At 36.1% G+C, this 22169-nt stretch overlaps 1 protein-coding gene across 3 annotated transcripts in view; it reads left to right on the plus strand.

Moving 5' to 3' along the window:
- The first annotated feature begins 366 nt into the window (after nt 1-366).
- GNPDA2 (glucosamine-6-phosphate deaminase 2) overlaps nt 367-22169 on the plus strand; it is a 30233-nt gene continuing 8430 nt past the window's right edge. Inside the window, exons 1-6 of one of the 3 annotated variants that reach the window (XM_033105813.1) lie at nt 367-498; nt 4693-4854; nt 8602-8703; nt 9721-9903; nt 16461-16645; nt 21615-21789. In XM_033105813.1, the coding sequence (XP_032961704.1) occupies nt 4731-4854; nt 8602-8703; nt 9721-9903; nt 16461-16645; nt 21615-21789 (769 nt within the window). In that variant the 5' untranslated portion in view covers nt 367-498; nt 4693-4730. The remainder of the gene's footprint in view (nt 499-4692; nt 4855-8601; nt 8704-9720; nt 9904-16460; nt 16646-21614; nt 21790-22169) is intronic. The other 2 variants (XM_033105815.1, XM_033105816.1) reach the window with 2 other exon arrangements.

Below are 22169 nucleotides of genomic sequence, written 5' to 3' on the forward strand. Positions count from 1 at the left end.
CCACTTAACAAACTTAACTTTGTTTGATGAGTTTATTAATAAAAGGTGCTTAGCTGTCATTGTGTTTGCAAAGTAGACAATTCAATTGCTTGGGGTAGAGAGCAGAACTATTGCCATTATGGGGAACAAAAGAAGGTATGCTTATATATGAGCATTGTAGTCCTACATTTTAAATTTCATAAACCCAAAGAATCTACCTCAGTTTAACCTCTGAGATATGAAAAAAGAGTAGCAGCAAAGCGATGGCCCAGAAACTGGAAATTCCCTTGTAGGAAAGGCATCCTGCCTCAGGGAACTCACAGATCTCTGCAGCATCTCCAGCGAGCCAGAGGTAAGCGCATGCGCATCACCAGCGGGCCTCGCCGCCTCCCTTCGGCGCCTCGGTTTGCATCCGGGTCTTTGGGTTTAGCGCTCCACGCGCCAGCCGGGGTCGTTCCGGATTTGCTGGGCGTTGGTAGTTCGCGCTGTTGAGCTTCGGAAGAGCAGTTGGATCGGCGGGTGAGTCCGGGGGTTTGGGCCCAGAAGGGGAGTCCTGGTGGGGGACCCGGCTGATCTGTGTACCGAGATGGGGAAGAGGAACCCGGGGCGGATTGGGATCCTAGATGCGGGGGGCGGGCATTAAACTTGGCTGGTGGTCCTCTGCGGAATTGGGCCTCCGGGAGGGGTCTTCCCGGGTCCCTCATTATCGGCTTTCTCCCGACACTCGTTAAAAATTCGTGTCATCCTCACTTGTTTTCGTTATAGTTTGTGGAGTGGCTGGGCCCAGCAGGCTCTCCGTGGAGCCGGGGGGTTGCAGCCCTCGCCCTCTCTGCTGCTTCTCTCCCTTCGTCGGGATCCGGTATCCCTGCCCCACACGCCCCCTTCCCGGTCGGGGCTTCAGAGACCGGGGGTAGTGTGGTGTAGGGAAAAAGCCCCGCGCAGGGCTTCTGGGAGGCTAGATTCTAGTATGGATTCTGGACTTAGCTGTGTAACCTAAGTTAGGTATAAGTTCCCATCCGCTCTGAAGTTCTGAGATTTGTGTTCCGCAGCCCTTTCTCCAAGTGATGCACATTCAAAATGAATCAGCACCTGAAGAAGATGAGGGAGGATATGGTGCTGTGTCATTTCTTTGAGTGCTTTCTGGTTGTGCTATCTGCCAGGACCACAGGAGTTTGGATCTCTGAGGACTGACAAAAACACATTTTTTAAATCTGAATAAATGTGTCAAAATCATTCTACTTTACTCTGGGTGAGGTGATTCATTTGGGACTTCTGGGAGGGAACTCTGAGCATTCCAAAGAGTTAAAAAAAAAAGAAAAAAAAGAAAAGAAAAGTTGCCTGTACCTGAGCTGAGAGACAGACTTAAACCTCTTTCCAACGAAGTCACCTTGTATACTGTTCTTTTCTATGTCTAACCTCATAGTAAAAATCACCTGTGATATTTGTAAAAGTGCAGATTTCCTGGACCCCATTTCAGAAATACCGTCTAGAGAGAGGGATCTGGGAATCTGTATTTTTAACACAAAAATGCTATTTATCTCTTGTTACTAAGCCAGAATTCTAGATCATGGTGAGCATGACTTTGTTATGCCAAATTTCTTGAGATCCATTTAGATTCCATGTATTCACTGTAATAAGGCCTACTCCTGTTAATTTAAAGAGTTTGACTCATTACTGTATGTAAAGTGTGTGGGTACAGACTGTACATACAGTAATAAGTGAAGCCAGTTGTGAAAGAATTGGTTTGGGTGACAGAGCTATTTAAATATTAAACTAAATTAAAATCTAGGAATTGTGGAAATATAAAACTAAGAATTAAAGTCTGCTATTTATGTTATATAAATGTTATAAATGTAAATGTTATAAAAGTGTAAATGTTATAAATCTTGACAATATAAAAATAATACACCTTACAGAAATCAGGGGATGTCAGCAAGTGTAAGCATGAAATTTTCTCCTTTCATGATAGGTCAGTCCACGTTGCCTAAAATGGAGTCATAGTTTCTAAATGACTCTGATCTCTTAATATTTGTATAATATTTTTCCTTAACCGTAGAGTACTCTTTTAGGAACTAAAATCCCTTTTTGTGAAGAAATTTTCTTCCCCGAAGATCAGTTGTTTCTTTAGTTCACTATTTTCTTTTTCTTTTGTTGAATTCAGGACTAATTAAATGTTATACTTTCTATTAAAAAACATATTTCTATACAGTTCATTAGATGTATGGAATGATGTATGCCTAATAATGGGAATTATTTATGAGTAGTAGAATTTGGGCCTTTTTAAAATTTTTTTTTCCTCCATAAGTATTATCTTTATTCTTAAATTAAGGGACTGGTCTTCAAGATGAACAAATCTTACAATTCAAAAGACAGATAAAACAAGACAGCAGTCTAAGAATACATTTTGCTTCTTTAAGAAAGAATTAGTTTTTAAACTTAATCTATGGACCATGAAAAACTGGGAGGCCAAAAGAAGTAGGCAAAATCCAAAGCATTTACCATTAAAAACTCATCCCAAATTGGCAGACTGACCCTAGCTGTCTTGCTTGCCATTTTTACAAACCCACTAATCTGATCAAGAACTCTAATATTAAGAATAAAACCAAGTATTTTTAAACATAACACAATATACTGTAGCTCAACAGCTGATACTACAGATCAGTAATCCAGAAGGTAAACTTTGCATCTATCAGCAAATTAGCAACCACATACCTCTTAAAAAGAGAACTCAGGCTATTCTCCATTAATTTCCATAAAGGGTGGCTTTCCTTTAAAATTCATTACTTCATTGCCTGGACTGACTGTGTTCGTTTTGGTATTATACTAGTGTTTTATAAACATTGTCTCAGAGTAAAGCTAATAACCTTACCTACTCCTGGAACAATTAGTTTGGAAGAAGGCACCATATACTGTGATGAAAGTGAATCTCCGTTACCTAACAATTCGTTATAAGGACATTAAAATTAATCACAATTATATTCTGTGCATCACAAAAACTAAAACTTAAGTTTAAAAACTCAACCAATGCCCAATGATAATATATTACTTAACAATTTTCCCTTTGGGTTTTAAGAAAGACATTATTACTATTAAAATATATTTTGACGGTTAAGTCTCTGGGTTGCTCCCATCATTGAATTTTTTTAAAACCTAGAAAGGGCCTGTTTGCTTGACACTTGTGAAAACCTGGGGAAAGAGAAGTTTGGGAGGGAAACGGCCAAATTAAAATAACCGAGGAGAGCAAAGAGAACTCGAGTTGTTTGACTCCCTCAGGTGAGGAGAGGTCACCTTACCTGCCAGCGGCTGTAGGTGAGGAGGACCACGGAAATGGGGATGGCGGTGCGGGACATGGCATGGGTAGAGGGGGTGCTCTACGCGGAGTTGTAGAAGACCTTCAACTTGACCACGGTCGGCGAGGCGGGCGGCGGCCAGCGGATGATGTCCTTGGTGCGCGGGCCCAGGTACAGGACCACTACCCAGATGACCACGAGCCTGCGGCCCACGGGGCGTCCAGATATCAAACCCAGAAAGGGAAGAACAGGATATAAAAAAGTTCATTGCCCAACCCCGTGCCGAAGCAGACCAGGTAGTAGAGCGTCCAGTTGCTCACGTGGTCAGCTCGCCCTCCTGGTCTGTCGGGGTCAGCGAGTTGTGGCGCCGGCGCCTGCCGCCGCAAAGCCCAGCTCGGCGCAGTCGCGGGTTCCGCGCGCCGTAGGGGGCACCACCGCCCAGCTTGGCGGGACACATTACGGTAGCTCCCGGGAGTCCGGGGGCCTCCACACGCCTCTGGTTGCCACTCTCCACGCTGACAGTCTCTGGAAAGGGGTGCCACCTCCTCATCCTCCCTCAGCTGGGCTTCCACCCAGCCCATCCGCTGGCAGCAGGCCACTTTCTGCGGCTTCTGCGGAGGCCAGCCAGCTGGGGCAGGCTGAGGCCAGGCGTTGCCTCAACGACATGATAATGGTACCCACGCGCCCTGCGGACCGGAGGATGGCAGCAGGAGTGCCGGCCTGCCCTGGGCGCGGCCCCCAAACGGTGCTTTGCCCCTGTGCACCTGCACGGTGGCAGCCGCAGGAGCCCCACGGGCAGCAGCAGCCACCTGTTTTTGTTTTTTGTTTTTTTACTTCTTTGTACCTTTTTATATTGATTGAAATTTTTTTAAAACTGCAGGTACCATTTTTATAAAAAACAGGTTTGGTTATTACATTATAGGGAGAATTCTGGATTTTAGTAAGAAACCCAAAAGTTGGTGAGTAATCATTACTATCATTAACTTGTAATGAAGAAATGAGTACTGCTCTGTTTGCCGTTAGGTTTGTTTTTTGTTGTTTTATACAGTATCCTTGTAGAGACAGTCCAGTGTGGTGTCTCTATATTAAATTTGCCTTGATATGAATTCTGGCTTTGTCACTTAGTTACTGTGTGATCTCAAATTGTGTGTGTCCCTATCCTCATCTTAAACCTGGCATTGTATTTACTTCTGAAGATTGTTGTAATGATTACTGTATGTACTTAAATGACCTAGCCCACTCCCTGGAACCCAAGTTCTGTTCAAAAGAGAACAGCTGTTACTGCTATTTTAAAAGTGCAGATTGTATTTGTATACATGCATGTCTTTCTTAAGTAATGTCCTTTTTCAAATCATCAGTGTATTACACTTCTACTTACGGGTTTATAGATTACTTAAAGTGTTCTACAATGGAATTTTCCCAGGTTTGAACTTCTTGCCCTGGAAGCTGTGCATCACCATAATGAGGCTTGTAATTCTTGATAACTATGACTTGGCTAGTGAATGGGCAGCCAAATACATCTGTAATCGCATCATTCAGTTCAAACCTGGACAGGACAGATATTTTACACTGGGTTTACCAACAGGTAATAATATACCATTTCTTTCCCATTTTAGTCACTGAAGATTATGGGGTTGAAGAGTTTCCTTTACTAAAATGTTTTCCGTTTATTTCTTGCCATATTACTGATTGAACATATTAGCATATAAAGCCAGAAATAAATAATATACATATATGTGTGTATATACTTAAACATATATATAGTATCCACAGTTTGTTACTATTTGTTTAAATTCTAGTTCACCTATCACTCCAAAATGCAAAAGGAAATACCCTAACTTAAGTGATGGTCATAGTATTTTTTGTACCTTTTTCTAGTAGTGGTTTGCTTGTTTTTGGGGGAGGTGTCACTTTATTTATATAATTTTTTAGTGGTAGATTCACCTTACAATCATTAAGAGATATCTAGAGTATGTGCTGTTGCCTCTTGATTTCACCTTAGCGGCCTCATGTTCCCATAGTAACCCTTTGCTATTTCTGCATTTATTTTCTTTCCATTATTAGAAGTATTATAAGTGAAAAATTTCAGAGGTGTGTCTTCATGGCAGAATAAACATGAGCATTAATTACATATTTTATTGGTTAGTTCTCTGTTAAGGTTTTTCTTAAAAAAATAACCAAGTGGTGTCATTGATGTTACGGCATTTTATTTGATATCATGGACTTCCACAGAATAGTATTGAACCTGGAATTAGAGCGGCTACTTTCTTGGTTACTGTAAGACATTTGTTTTACATCCCTAAGCTTTGGTTTCCTTACGTAAGCTATAAGGATAGTAATAGCTTACACTCTGTTTTGAGGCTCAAGTAGGAGTGTCTGGGCAAGTCTCGTGTATACTGTAAATAAAGTTCCTGCAAGTGTGTTTTATTTAAACAGCATTTTCTCCTGCTCCTCCACCCATGCATGCCAACTACATAAAAAGTAACAATCATAATGTTTTTCCACTTGCAGAATGTCCACTTTTTAGCTCACCAAGTTGATTTTTTTGTTTGTCGTTTTGCTTTTTATTTTTTTGGTCCAGTGTAGTAGATCTTGATGATAATGGAAAAGAGGGATTTTTACAAATTGTTCACACTAGTACTGGGCTTCCTCAGCGACCACAGTTCTGATATGTGAGCCTCAGTGGCCTCTGTATTAGGTTGCATACTGATAACCTGGGCTACGTTCAGGCTAGCTGACTTAATCACTCTGTCTTGATTATGACATAGAAATAGTAATTCGAGTGTGGGGTGAAAGGGCTTCAGAGTCATAAATGCCAGCAGTGCTAAACATGTTTTTGTGTATTTAAATATATAACTTTCTTGGTTCTGGATTGTGTAACTGCCTACTAATACACTTGCCAAGGGTCTATCTCTGGAAAACCTTTGTTGATGTTTTCTCCTTTCCTCCTTCATTGACCATTAACAGTGTTAATCGTGCCCCACCCGTCCATGCTTTTGAAATTTGAGCATACGTTTCTGTAACTGCAAGTAATATGCTTTGTTGTAGTTATCCCCCCACCACGCACAATTTCTGAGGAATATCTGTTCGGTAAATATTGAAGTGAGCTGAACCAGCTTGACATTTAAGGGCCTGCATGCTGCGGGCCTGACCTACCTCCCTGACTCATTCCCACCATTCCCGAACACTGAATCATGATAGACATACTAGTCTGCTTTCAGTTCAAAGAATAGGCCTGAACTTGCTGGCTTTCCTTTCATTCATGTTGCTAACGTGTTACATAATGAAAACTCTATGAGCTCTGGAACCAGACAGAATCTCTTGCATCCCTGGCTTCACTGCCATGTGGTATTTAGCAACTTTTTAAATCTTTTTGACCCAATTCTTCCATCTTCATAATGGAAAAGATAATGCCAACTTCCCAAGGTTGTGAGATTTACATGAGCTAATGTATGAAAATACTAGCGTAGCATCTAGCACATGGTAGGCATACACGTGTCATCTCTGAACCTCTTTCGCCATCTTTTTTTCTATTCTCAACTACAACTTACCCATCTTGACTGCAGGAATTCTACTCCTTCAAGACTCAGTTGAAATGCCATCTTCTTTGATCCTTCCAACAAGCAAGACTATTTTTGATTCACTATAGTTCTCCAGACTTCTAATAGGTTATTTATAACAGTTTTCCTTATGTTACGGTTATTTTGTACTTGCCTGTCCCCATCTTGTGAGTTCTTCTAGAATAGAAAGTCTTAACCTTTGTTTTATCTGAATCATAGTAAGCACTTGCTAAATGTTAGTTATGTTAATAAAAGAGTATTGCAAAGCAAATACTAAAATGAAGTTTTTAAAATCAGTACACCTTATACAATATCTTTCATTTTTTTCTCAGCCACTTTGATTAAAAAGTAGAAAATGAATAATAAAAGTGTTTTTTGTCATCACCATTGTAACATCTTCTCACTTTTTTATTCATATATCTTTAAGGAAGGAATCCTGTAACTATACGCTGGACACTAAAAGACAGAATATTTATGCTTCTAAAAGGAAGAAGGAAAAGCATATTTATCCGTCTTTTAGCCAGGTTTCATGTTAGTGGGCTATAGTTCTTTGAGAAGGAATTATAAAATTTGACCACATAATTTTAAATTATTAATTGCATTTTAAAACAATACATATGCTTAACTTTAAGAAAATCTATTAGTCTTCTGTTCTCTGAACTTGTCTATATTTATTATTTATAGCCACTTCTGTTTTCCTATCATCTCAAACGACAGACAGTTTTTTTACTACTCTGGAATGTCTGTGTGTGTGTGTGTGTGTGTGTGTGTGTGTGTGTGTGTGTTTATTTTGCCAGAGACTGTTTAGTTCTGTCATGCTTCTGCCTGCCACTTGAGTAGAAATTTGTCTGCAGATGTTTTGTTTTGTGATAGTGGGTGGACTCGGAATCAACACTCCAGCCAGGATTGGAAGGACCAGGTTGTCTGCTGATAGAATGCTAGGTTACGGTTATGTTACGGTTATGTTACGAATCTAGCCTTCAGTTGTAGTTAAAATGAAAAATGATAGCAAATTCAGAAAACAAAGGGAGGCCATCCTCAAGTGGCTAAATTCATTTTTCTCTATTGTGCCATATCATGAGGCAGTATCAGACATCTTTAAATTTTATAAAACATGTAAAAGAGTTACATTTATAAAACAAGTAAATCAGGAACTCAGGTGAAGTACCCAAAGCCAAGGTCCCTTTCCTAGAAGTCATTTTACATTTTAACTGATACATGCTGAAGATAACAGAAAATGAGAAATAGGAGCTCCAGTTAAAATCTTAAGGCTAAGGTTCCTTACTTAATCCTTGCCAGTTTCAGAGTCTGTTTTGAAAGCAGGGACTATTAAAATTTAGCGTTGGTTTCCCTTTTGATATTAATACATGGTCACCATTTGAACCATTTATGTATCATTTATGCTACAAATCCTCTAAGTTTTTTCTTCAAAAGGTGGATGTTTTTTAATTCAAATCTGTTCTCTAAAAGTTTCTAATCTTGGAATGTACAACATCAATTCCAAATAACTGACAACTTACGAAAAATTTTCTGAACTAAAATTTCTAGTGACAGGTTTCCAGCTTTATCAGCAAATTCTAGTTTACTAAAATTGCAAAGTAGCTTGAAAAGAGACTAATTCAACATATTTGTTAATTGAATACATATTTAAATTAATAATTGCTTAATAAATTAGAAATATAGAATATCAAGAACAGAATAAAGTTAACATAAACCTTTTTAAAATTAGGCTTTTAAGTTATGTTAGAAAATGTAATTTTTATCTATTTTAGGGAGTACACCTTTAGGATGTTATAAAAAACTAATAGAGTATCACAAGAATGGAGACATTTCTTTTAAATATGTGAAGACGTTTAACATGGATGAATATGTAGGTAAGCTGTATTATTTGAATATATTACTTGGATCTGTTATATATTTTAAATAAAATGAATATATTTTGAGAATATGTAAGGTATTTTAAATTATGTTTTGAATATAATATGAATATATTTCTAGAGTATAATGTACAGCCTTGTAATGAGGTTGGGAGTTTATATTTAAAAAAATGACATTTTTGTGATGACAGCACAAAATATAATAAAAGGAATATGGGATTAGAAATCAGAAGATCTACTTCATCTTGGGCTCTGCAACTTACCAGTCTTGTAACTTTGATCTAATCTGTTCACGTTTCTCATTCTCTTTTTTTCATTTTTCCTTAAGGCATAGTTAAAACCAGTCTTGTGGAGCAATAAAGTAAAGTATAAGGCTATATTTGTAGATGTAAAGCTTTTATAATTGATTGATATTTAACTTGCTTATCTAGAAAGATCTTTGAGGCATATGAGCTGTGTTCAAATTTAAACATAATAATACATTTTTAATGGTAGCCTAAGTGATAGCAAAAGAACTGTTGTGATTCAAAATACTTTCCAGCATATATGCAGAATACAGGAGGAAGATGGCCCAGCATTTCATTTATATGGTTTATTAATTCATGTTGAGCTTAACACATAGATCAGTTCCATTGATTACAATTCTGTGTGTTTGAGAAGTGGAGTAGAGAGACTAAATGCACATGAACTAGACTTCTCTGTTTGAATTCCAGCCCCTCTGTGAGCTGTGTGACTTTAGGAAAGATACTTCATTTTTCCATGCTTCTGTTCATCTATAAAATGGGAATGATAATAGTATTTCCATAGATGTTGTACAAATTAATTGAGTTAATATATACATATACAGTGGTTACAATAATGCCTGGCATGTAATAAGCATATATCCCACATAAAATTGCATTTAAATTGAATATGATATAGAAAGGTTTTATATTTTAAGTAACGTTTATGGCTTAATCAAAAAAGTAAATTTTAATTTCTGGAAATTATTACTTTTTTATTTATTAACTTTAGGACTTCCCAGAAATCATCCTGAAAGTTACCATTCTTATATGTGGAATAACTTTTTTAAGCATATTGATATAGATCCTAATAATGCTCATATCCTTGATGGGAATGCTGCAGATTTACAGGCAGAATGTGACGCATTTGAAAAGAAAATAAAAGAAGCTGGAGGAATTGATCTTTTTGTTGGAGGTATGTAAAACATTTGTCATTAATCGTTTGTTAATATTTAGATAAGGTGCTTTGAATTAAAAAACAATCTTACTATTGTGTAATGTAAAGAACACGTATGACTATCTGTAATACCCATTTATTTAGCTACTGATCTTTTACTTTATTTTCATCAAAAAATAATTGAAGTTTGCAAGTTGGAATTGTTTAAATGATATCTTGAGAAATAGGTCCCAATCCCTGCCAAATTCTTCTACTCATCTTTTTAGAATTGACAGTTTACTGCATCTTACAAGTGATGTGCTTCTTTTCCTAAATGATACGCTTATCCTTGTACTATTTCTTTAAAACTCCAACCCAGCTTTCTTATCAAATTACAGAGTCAAATCTCTAAAAGTTCACATGTGGAACAGGTGGGTTTTAGTATTTCTCTTTGGTCACTTAAATGGCTTAATCTCACTAAGAAATCAGTTAAGAATAATGTAAGGTTTTATTTATCAACAGCCTTTAACTAATAAGAATTAAGCTGTATAATTATGTTAATTAACTCCAAAGTGAGTAAATGTTGAGTTGACTAAATTCCACTTGCAATTTATGTATATTTGTTGTGTGTGTGTGTGTGTGTGTGTGTGTGTGTGTGAAATTACTGAAAATAGTAGAAGAGTTTCTTCCTTTCTAATGACAACATAGTTTTCTGTCATCAGTATGAAGCATATGAGACAGCTAATTCATCACTATCAGAATAGTATGGTAACATCAGAATAACATCAACTAAACTGAAACCAAAATTGTTTTTGGCAAATTCTTTAGTATTCAATTAAAAATACTAAAGCTCTAAATTAACATTAAGTTCTCTGGATATATCTTACAATTAATTTATTTGAAGTCTGCTGAAAATTACATGAATTAGATCTTCAATAGAGCTGTGTGAAGTTAATTTATGGTTGAGGTGGCCAAGTATGCTTGAGGCAGTTGGTTGCCCTTGGGAAAAATTGGATTTTAGAATCAGACATAAATTTGCATCCTGTTTTGGCCACTTACTATCTGTTTGATCTTAGGAAGTTTATTGAGGCTCAGCATAATTAAGTCATTTGTAAAACAGGATTAATGTTAACCATTCCAAAATGTGTGAGCATTAACCGTGGTAAAACATGCGTGTTTTACACAGTGGTTGGTATGTAGTTGGTACTCCATGAAGTGTTATTTCAGTCTTATCTTTCTCTCTGAACTGTAGATGCTGAAATAATTGTTCCTTAATTTATTGAATATCCTGCTTTTTTATTGAATTACCTCTAAGGGTATCCAGAAAAACTGAGATTTTTTTCCTAATGAAATATTTATCTCTGACTAGCAGAACCAGCATCAGTTAGTTGCTTGTGTAGATGGGTTGGTTTTTCTCTGAGCAAGAATCCAAGTTAAAACTATTTTGCTTTTCAAAATAGAAAGTTGTTTACATTTTAAATAAAATTTGTTGATATCGCCTCAGTATTCTTGGAAAACATTTGCACTCCACTTTTGTCCATTCTGAGATAATTTCCACTTGCACCTGCCAGTATCAGGGCTAAGGTAATAGGTCTTTGAGAACGCTTAAGTATTGCTCTACCCATGCAGTCTTTAGATTTTCTAAATTCCATACGACAATCAAGTAGAATTTCTGCAATATACCTAAATTGTTTATCATAGTTATATCAAGAAATATTTTCACTCATTTGCTGTTATACAAAAAGGCATGTGGTTATTAGAGATTCATTATTAAAAAAGGCTGCATGAAAAGTGTCTTTTTTACTTTTTTATTTGAGGACTTTTTTTGCTATTTATTGAGCTTACAGAAGGATCAATGTGAAAATTCCCTTGGGGACTCAATGCAGGCAATAGAATTTACTGGGGGGAGTAAACTGCTAAGAACTCTTAAACTCCTGTTTGTCCTTTTGCCTGCTTTCCAGAAAGTATCTATAGCTTAACATACTACTTAAGGCTGAATTTCCCTCAAAGATTTCTAATAGAACTTACTTCTTTCCCCATAGCTTTAAGTCACGTCTCATTTCTTTATAGCTAAAGGTTTTTGTGCATTCCTCACTATAAGCCACCTTATTTATCCCTTTGAAACAGATGGAACATAAATTATAATTATTTATCACTGACTCTTACTAATGAAAAGAACTGTACTTTGTTTTTTAACCAATTTTTGTCTTAAGTTTCCTATAGTAGTTCTCTTGTAAAAAAAAATTAAATTAAATTAAGAGGATTTCCTTGCCTCCTCCATTAACATCTTCACTGTAGTCATGTGATGATCCAGGGTCTGACATTTTTATATTTAACATCCAAAAGACATAATTACTCTGCGTATAGGGACTGAAGGGTTATTTCTTTGCATTTTCTTTGAACTCTTTCCTGTTTGGGATATCCTATTATTGGATGCGTACTCATGAAAGAATCATTTGATTCTATGCCTGCCTTTGTTGATTTCAGTTTGTTATCATTGGATTTTCAAGATGAGGCTTGGTATCTGGGTCTTACCACTTACCCTTCTTTTGTTCCAGGGTTTTGGTTAATAAAAACACTAAGAACTGAGCCAAATGGGATCAAAATATCAGCTTTATTAAAGGTAAAGTTGTATTAGAGATTGCAGATTGGGCTTGAGGCCAAAATGGGGTTTCCTTACTCCTCCCCTCTGAATTGGAAATAGTTGAATAAGAAAAGTCTAAGAATATTAATCCACCATTGCTCACTCCTGGGTACTGGAGCAGGAGTTTCCTTCCCTCAGTAGAAAAGAGAAAGGAGGAAATATACTCTCCAAAATTCTCATTCTTCCTCTGAGGACAAAAGTGTTGAGAAAAAGAGTGAGATATATCATGCAATCCCTGACTACTCCAACAATAAAGTACACAAACATGGAATTTATAAATAAACTTTAAAGGTATTATTAACTTTAAAATTATCTTAATTTGTTTTTAAAAAGAAAACAAAAGACAGTGGGGAAACTTGAACCCTCTTCTTTGGTTATGTGATTAGATGATTTGGTTTACAAGTAACAATAATCTAATGGTATCAAAAGTGAATTAATTGGAATGATTCTGGAGTAACTCACAGAATAGATAGAAGAGTTGAAAAAAACTGTCTTTGGCAAATACTATATGGTCTCACTTATATGTGGAATCTAAAGAATAGAATAAATGTACAAACTAATCAGAAACAGTCTCAGAGATACAGAGAAAAACAGGGTTACTAGATGGGAGGGGGGTGGGGATGAGGGAGAAGGTGAGGGGACTAGAAAGCACAATCAGTAACCGCAAGATTGCCCGGGGATACGAAAGACAGTTGGGGGAATATAAGCAATAATGTTGTAAAGATGTTATAGGTTATCCTATGGACACTTGTCTTATTAGGGACCACTTCAGGGACAGTGTAGATGCGTGATCACTGCAGTGCACACCTAAAGCTGAAGCTGAATAATAATGACTGTCAACTATACTTTTATATATGTGACCATATACATACATACATATGTATGTATATGGTCACAGGATGTGGAGTACAGCATAGAGAATAGAGTCAATGGAATTGTAACAGCTATATACGATGTCAGAGGGATAATAGATTGGGGGAGGAGGTTATCACTGTGTGAAGGGTGTACATCTCTATTACATTGTTTTGTACACCTGAAACAAAAAAAAAAGTCTTTCGAAAAACAAGAACTGGGGAACCTCATGTCTCTGAGGCAGGGACTCATTGACCCTTCCCTATAGTGCTGTCACCTAATGCCTCAGCTCTAGATGCCTTTTTGCTTTCTGTATCCCTGGTCAAACTTCAAATTTCAAAATTTCCATAGAGAAATTCTAATTGTTTCAGCTTGGGACAAGTACTTATCGCTAGACCACATCATCCTGCCTAAAAAAGAGGGCAGGGTATTATGATTTTTGTAGCCCCTGTTGTGAGGGGAGCAGAGTCGGGTAGAAGAAGCAGGGAGAAACGATGAGCGTATCAAAGACTAGCACCCATCCTTTCATTCATTCAGCCATTATTTAGTGAGGGCCTCCGATGTGTCTGGTGTTTTTCTAAATGGTGAGGGTACAGTGATGAGGAAGATTGAGTTCATACTCTAACGCAGTTTACATTCTATCCCACAGAACTGTAGGAACACAAGAAAGACATAATTTACACTCTGAGGTTTCACAGATGTTTCATAAAAGTGCTGATATCTTCGTTTCAACTTAAAGACTGACTAAGAATTACCCATGGTTTTTAGATTTCATGATTATTTTTCAGAAAGTTTTATAAAGTTTTGTAAAACATTCTGAACATTTTAAAAATACAATTTTATATCAGGAAGCTCAAATTTTGATACTTACTCATGGTCAGCAAAAGAATTTATTGATCCTTTGCCCTCATTAACCATTGCTGATAATTTCAGTTTTGTTGTACACTTTTGTATGACCCAAATCACCAATGAGACCATTAGTGTTGATCCTGAAGGACTTCCTAATTTTCCCAGAACTTTTATTTTCCTGGTTCTATCCTTTCCTCTTTATACACACAGAGACATAAATATTTGGGCAGATGTATTCTTAAGAGGGGAAACCACAGTTTTACAAATCTAAAGAGAAATGCCTTCTATAATTCAAATCTTATAAGCAGATACAAACTTAATTGTGGAAACAACCCATACATGTAAACAACATGTAGTCTGGCTTTATGCCCCCGCATTAAAAATTCCTAGATTGTTGAGCTTTGGTAGTTGTATATCTGCGTCCTAAGGTTTTCATTTCTTCTTCCTTCCTTCAAAACCAGGTTACTCGTTGTCATACTTCACCTTGTTGTAACCTGGGAAAATTTTGTTAGAATTGTATGTTAAGTGTCAGTAAAATGCACACAACTATCATTAAAGTAATTATACAGATTATAAATGTAACATATTTTGACTCAGAAAATTTGTAGGTTTATTTTTTGATTGAGGTTGCCAGAAATCTGACTAGCTAGTAGGGTATATACAAGGTCTGACAATTAAATTCACAAACTTGTTGCAATGATGTTGCTAACCTTTTTTGATATCAGAGAGATTATTCATTATGAATTTGTACCAACTGGACAGTTAACCAAGTTTACTATTTGGAAGTGCTGAAAAGGCTTCATGAAACAATTAGACGACCTGAACTTTTCTTCAACAATTCATGGCTCTTGCATCACAACAGTGCACCAGCTCACATGGAACTGCCTGTGAGGGAGTTTTTGGCCAGTAAATAAATCACTATATTGGAACACCCTCCCTACTCACCTGATCTGGCCCCCAGTGACTTCTTTCTTTACCCAAAGATAAAGGAAATATTGAAAGGAAGACATTTTGATGACATTCAGGACATCAAGGGTAACATGATGACAGCTCTGATGGCCATTCCAAAGAGTTCCAAAATTGCTTTGAAGGGTGGACGAGGTGCTGGCATCGGTGCATAACTTCCCAAGGGGAGTACTTCAAAGGTGACTGTAGTGATATTCAGCAGAGGTATGTAGCACTTTTTCTAGAACGAGTTTGCGAACTTAATTGTCCGACCTCTTATATATGAAACTTGATTCATTTGTGCCATAGAATGATTCTTGATTTTATAAAAAGATTTATCTCCAATTTAATTCAAATAAGAATTTGTATTTAAATTTTAGAGGCAGTCCTAGAATATTAGAGCTGACAGTAGATCTCCTTAAAGTACTATTTTCAAATTGTGGTTGTCATTATTAGGCCATGAAATCAATAGTTAGTCACATTTACTATTTCCCTTTTGTATGTTTTGTTAATGAAATGGAATGTAATCCAATGTGCTTGTATGGCTCCTAGTAGAGGTAAGTATTTTTTCATGAAATTCTTGTTTTAATTATGTGTATGTATGGGTGTGTATATGTACTAGATTGCAGTGTCAAATATATTTCTTACAAGAGGTTACAGTAAAACAAATTTGAAGAAAACTGCCCTAGATAATATCTCGTCCAGTCTAGACATTTTTGTAAGTGAGGAAACTGTACTACAGCGAGGTGCAGTAGTTAGTTGCTCCATGTAGACTAGAACCAAGCAAGTTACAGAGACCACTGGGTAGGAATCAGAAAATTTAAATTTCAGTTGTCTCGGTATTTACTAAATTGTTACCTTGAACAAGTCATATATTATTCTTGAGCGTCAGTTTCCTTTTGAGCTTAGGAGGAGGTGGGAGAGATGAGGGAAACACATATGCCTAATCTGTCTCACTAGATTGTTAAATATATCTGTTGTTGAGATAATGCATGTGAAAATGCTTTATAAACTATGAAGTATTATTCTAATACAAGGAGATACTTAATATTACTGCTAGTTCATTGCCAAGCATGTGAAAACCACTGAAATATGTGTTAAATCAAGTACAGGAACAAATATTTTAATGTAGCGTTAGAAATTCAGCTATCAAATAAAACAAGATAAGTGTGATTATGACTATTGTTTTGCTCTTAAAACCTTGAGAAACCTCATTGACTTTATGTATATTTGAACTTAATGTGGAACTTTGAGAAACCTCATTGACTTTATGTATATTTGTGTGTGTGTGTATTTCTTTTGAAAGGAATTGGTCCGGATGGTCACATCGCTTTCAATGAACCAGGATCCAGTTTAGTATCAAGGACAAGATTAAAAACTCTAGCAATGGACACCATTTTGGCAAATGCTAAATATTTTGATGGAGATTTATCGAAGGTGCCAACTATGGCTCTAACAGTTGGTGTGGGGACAGTGATGGATGCTAGAGAAGTAAGAATTAAATGTTGTTTGATGTTTTTCCTTCGATATCTAGATTTTGGAGGAATTAATGGTGCCAAATAAGTGATATTTTGGTTGCATCCTGATCACATTTTAAAATGTCTAGATTTCAGTGACTTTTGTCAGTCTCTTTGCCATATTTAGAATTTAACTGAATTAAGTCTTTTGATGATGTAAACTAAGGATCAGGCACCACCTCTTTCAGGATACTGCTTCACTTGCCTATTCCTGCTTTACAGTTTGAGGTCCTAAAATCACCCTGATCATATATGGTCTGTTTTTAAGTGAAACAGTCTTATGAAAAACTATTGGGACAAAGACGCAATACTAGTTAACACTAAACTACTTTTGGAGGTTCGGGATAATTTAGTGCAATGTGCTTCTTGACTATAGGATAGCCCAGTTGGTTTCCAGTAGAAAAAGAACTCATGTAGGACTAAATTAGGTATATTTTAAAAGGTTCTAAATTTGGTGTATTTAAAAAGGCAAGAGCTCTGAACAGTGGGCCCTAATTTATAATTTTTAATTGGCTGTCATTTCCTTCCCTGAGAATAACAAAACAAACTATAGTTAGCTCATGATTTAAGTGGTTAAATTATATGGAAACCCTAAACTCTATTCCTTTCTGGCAGCTGGATGGGACAGTTGTAGAGGAAAGAGTACAGGCAAGGGAATGATGAATAAGTAACTAACCTCGACGTAAATATATCTGGACTTGAACTTACAAATAGAACTGTCATTCAAAATGTAGGACTATTTCCTCTGAAAGTCATCGGTATATGAAAAACCTTTCAAGGACTGAAATTTTTTAGTAAATAAGTTAAAAACAAGATTTTAGAGTAATTTAATTTCTAAAATATGTTACTGAAAGTTATGCACATAGATTTCTTATATTTAACAAGATTTAAGTTATAATGCAACTCCTATGCTTTCTTAGAATGAACAGAAAATTACTCAAATACTGATTCTTTTTTTCTTTTGGTCAATTTTCCTCACAATATTCATTCCCAGCATGATTATAAAGAAAATCATTATGGTAGAAGTATTCTAGGGCTTCATCATTTTCCCAAAGGCCTTAGTGCTTTGACTTTTCATAGTATTCTTTTGAAACAAGTATGTCATCATAATGATTTTCTTATCTTCAGTTGTAGGGCTTCATGTGTACAGATTTTCATTTGCCAGTAGTTTTAACTGAGCTGTTCTTCAATGTTCTTCAATTCATTAACAGCAAATATACTTAAAATTTTGAATCCATGTGTGGGGCAGATGCTGCTGTTAAATGGAAAGTAGGTTTGAATGGGAAACTAAATTTTTAAGTGATCTGTAACTGTCTTCACCTTTTGGCAACTCAGAAAAGGAGAACCGTCTGCAGGCATCCTGGAAGTGACACCCTGTCAGTTATCACAGGATTCTTTAAGAATTGGGAATCGTCAGCTAGATAAGGAACCACACGGATCACTACCCTAAGTTATCCCTTGCCTTGAGGCCGTTGCACTGATGGTATATGTGAAATGCCCTACTTTTCCAGTCCTTTTTAGCTAAAATGGCACCAGTTTTCAACTTTCCAAGGTCCCTTTCATGATCATAATCCTCATAATCAAATTTTTTTTCTTTTATTCTCTCATACCACTCTGTTCTTTTCCTTTAGCACTTTTTACAATTTCTAATTGTTTTATGTTTACTGGTTTAATATTGTTTTTTCCTAATTTATAATCTCCATGAGTTTATAGATCATATATATTTAGCAGCTCACACTGCCTACATAAGATATTCAGTAACTGTTGGGAATCATTTGAATGATTTATAGTTCATAATTCATTTTGGACAAAAGTTGGTTCTATCCACAACTTGGCCATCTACCTGAACCACCAGATCTGATTTTTATTGACTTGGTGGTTTGCCAAAAGCCAAATTTACCCTCAAAGGATTAAAATTTGTTTTTACTGAGATATATTTAAAGGTAACACTATGTATTTTAAAGGTAATTTCAAAAGAAAAGACACGTTTTTAACTATTGCCAACTGAGATCTAGATGTTAAAGACTCCTTATACTTATACTATCCAAAATTTAAATTAATCTTTCTACCAAAATTGTCTGTCTTCTGAATATTCCCTACCTGGGTGAATAGCCATACTCTCCGTGGAAATTATCTGAGCTTGAAACATGTGTTTCATTCTCAGCTTCTTCTCCACATCTAATCAGTTGCCAAATCCCAACTTTTTACAGATAACTTGGAAATATATAAGGATCCAGGTAGCGTTTTTTTGTGTGTTTTTTTTCCCTTAAGATTCTACTTAAACTGTGAGTGCTCATTTATTACAAATAATTTTACTAAAACCTAAAATAATACATAAGGACTAAAATAGGTAATCATGACTTTATAACCCATCAGTTAAAAAAAAAAATCACTGGAGGTTAAGGACACAACTTTATCTGTGCCTGCTTCTGTTTACCCACTGCCTTTGAAATTCTTTAAATACACCGTTAACAAGGAATTGATTTCAAATCACAATCTACATAGACCGATATCTATGTAACACTGTTTTTGAAAGCTAAAAAATTTCCAAATACCTGAAATTTCAGGTATCAGTTCTGCAGAAATGCCTAAGCAACCTCTGAACTCCTTTGCTCCTGATGCTTTTTAGATCACAACAAAAGTAAACAAAGGTTTGGCAAAGGTTTCCTGAAACTGGCAAAGGTTTCCCCTAGGCCCACGTATCACGTCCCTGGGTACTCCCAATACTTAGGCTTTACTTCATCAAGCAAGCAGGGAGCAAGTTTATTTATTTTCTTCCCCATCCACTGACTAGATGTTTTTAAAAAACTATTTCCCAATTGATGTTTAATAATGCGATGTGCCTGAAATGTAAACACTGGCCTTTCCATACAGGATTTTATGTTTTAAGAGCAGCAGAATCACTCATGGTGTCTTTGACAATAGCTCTGCCCATCAAATAGAACTCCTTCTTAGGAACAAGATTGACAAAATGAGGAAGGCAGTTGGACATGCATAAAATCTAGAAATGATAGCTATATCCCAGGGATCTTCTCGGTTGAAACCAGGCACTTTGACCTTTTTGAAATAGACATGTCATCAGCTCTGGAAATACCTAGCAAGTGCAAACTCCAGCATTGCCTTTTCCTGAGCAGGAAAGTCAGACTTTGTCCAGTTCACACAGATCTAGTTAGAGAGCAGTGGGTTCTTGGAGTAGACCCTGTACCAGGCACTGTGGACAGCCACATATATGGGTATCTATTGGCCAGGCTGGTCACAATGATTAGTTCCTTGTCAGCATTGCTGAGCTGGCCTGTTTCCTTGTTGAAGATGGCACTGTAATAAGCAATGAAGTCTCTGAATTCCAATGGCTGGTAAGACCACACTTTAAATATAATTTGGTAAAAATCCTCTTCTTCTCCATTTCCTCCATGAGTTCTACAATGTCAAAAGGCAAGTCCTTCTTGTAAGGAATGGAATAACTAATGATGGGTTTGGACTTCTCTTCCTGCTGAATCTCATAAAGATGCTAGTTCAGGGTCACAATGGGCAACTTTTCCCAAAAAGTAATGATTGTCACAACGCAAAGAAGAAACAGCAGCCTCAGGATGCTGAGGTGGCAAATCATGGACAGGGCAGCACGTGGTACAGAAGCCAGTAAAGTAGCTTTACAGAGACTATTCAAGTGCTATTCTAAGATTTCTGCCAGATTGTATAATAATCATGTATGGGACCCTGATTCCCGGGTCCTTATTTCAACAAGTCTGAATAAAAAGACAGGATGGAGCAAAAACCTGAATTTTTTTGTTTGTTGTTTTTAAACTCTGTACCACATATCAGTCTTAAGGGGGATAAAATGGGTAAATAATGTCTAGCAAGGAAAACTAATTAACTAAGGCAGTGCTTGTCTTATAGTTAATTTTTGTTTTGAAAGACATGCTTTTAATTATGTGGTTCCATTCTTCATTGAACATAGATCTCTATACTTAAGAAGCATCAATAAAAACATTAGAAATTCATTCATATCTTAATGCACTCATGGGCTTTGATATTAAACAAGATGTCGCTTCAAAATGAAAAAATAGTCTTGACAAAAGAAATATCTGGTTCGTTAATCTTTAATTTCCTCTGGTTTAGATCTGGTTATGAAATATATGCAGAATTTTTGTTATGGATACTTTAGAATACAACCACCTTAATATTCATTTTTAAATTAACAGTTGTAATGAGATGATGTATTCCATTACATAAACTGTTTAGGATTAACAGACTGCTAAAAATGATAAAAGATTAATTCTGACATATATACACTCACTCATTTTTGCATGTTCTTTGAATTACCTCATAGGCTGTTACGGATTTGGAACCAAGAGCTTGGTTTCCTGTAGTTCATAAGAATATTCACAGTCATGTGTGCTTACAGGGCAGTTCGTGCATTTCAGTAGATCCCACATCCTTCTTCAAATCTAGTTTTGTTCCAGGACAACTTTAGATAGCACATGTTCAATGACAACCTTCAGGCTTCTTTCTCTAGATTACTTTGCTTTTCCAAAGTAGTAATTATTGCTTATCTGGACTAGAATAATTTGTATCATTCCTAGTTATATCAATTCTTTGTTGACCTGTAATTTTGCTTTTGCAAAACAGCTCTTTTGTTTTTCTTCATTCTCCGGGTCTTCTGCACATCAGGATTTAATGTTAATAGTCATATGGTAGGGTATGTTCATTAATACTACATAATAGGATACTATTTCACTTTGTTAAACCAGGAGAAACTTTTGTGCTTGCCTCTTACCTTCAAGAACAGAAATAAATACTTTGAACTATGAAGAAATATGGAGCTATTTATTTTTATTTTACTTTCAGAAGGATGTTGATGATAAAGTCTTTCTGAAAAAGAAACAGCTTCTCAATCATTTGGAATATGTTTTAAGAATTAACAAGCAATGTTCATGATTTTTCAGGTAATGATCCTCATAACAGGCGCACACAAGGCATTTGCTCTCTACAAAGCAATAGAAGAAGGAGTCAATCACATGTGGACTGTTTCAGCTTTCCAGCAGCATCCCCGAACTATTTTTGTGTGTGATGAGGATGCTACCTTAGAATTAAGAGTTAAAACTGTGAAATACTTTAAAGGTGAGCATTGAAATTTCAAAAGCAGAATGTGAGAATATTCCATTGTAAATAACTAAAATTTAATATAATTGTGGAGTTACATCCTGCGCAGTGGCCTATTGAACACTGGCATTGTTGTGCCTGAAACAGCAGCCAGTTCTTACAAAGAATAGAAACAATATTCAGGAATATCTCACCTCAGATTAATAGCTTTCAGAGTAGTTTCCTTTTTTTTTTCTTCCATGAAGAGAATCTCTTCAATCGATATTTTTAGTAAACAAGATTTTTCTTGAAATCCAAAATTTAATAAAATTTTTACTTTCATATTAAATATACAAGATTAAATAATGCAAAGGGAAATGTATATGTGTATATATCCTTTCTGATTTTCTTGTTTACCT

This window comes from Rhinolophus ferrumequinum, chromosome 5 (genome assembly GCF_004115265.2).
Source record: "Rhinolophus ferrumequinum isolate MPI-CBG mRhiFer1 chromosome 5, mRhiFer1_v1.p, whole genome shotgun sequence".
NCBI lineage: Eukaryota > Metazoa > Chordata > Mammalia > Chiroptera > Rhinolophidae > Rhinolophus > Rhinolophus ferrumequinum.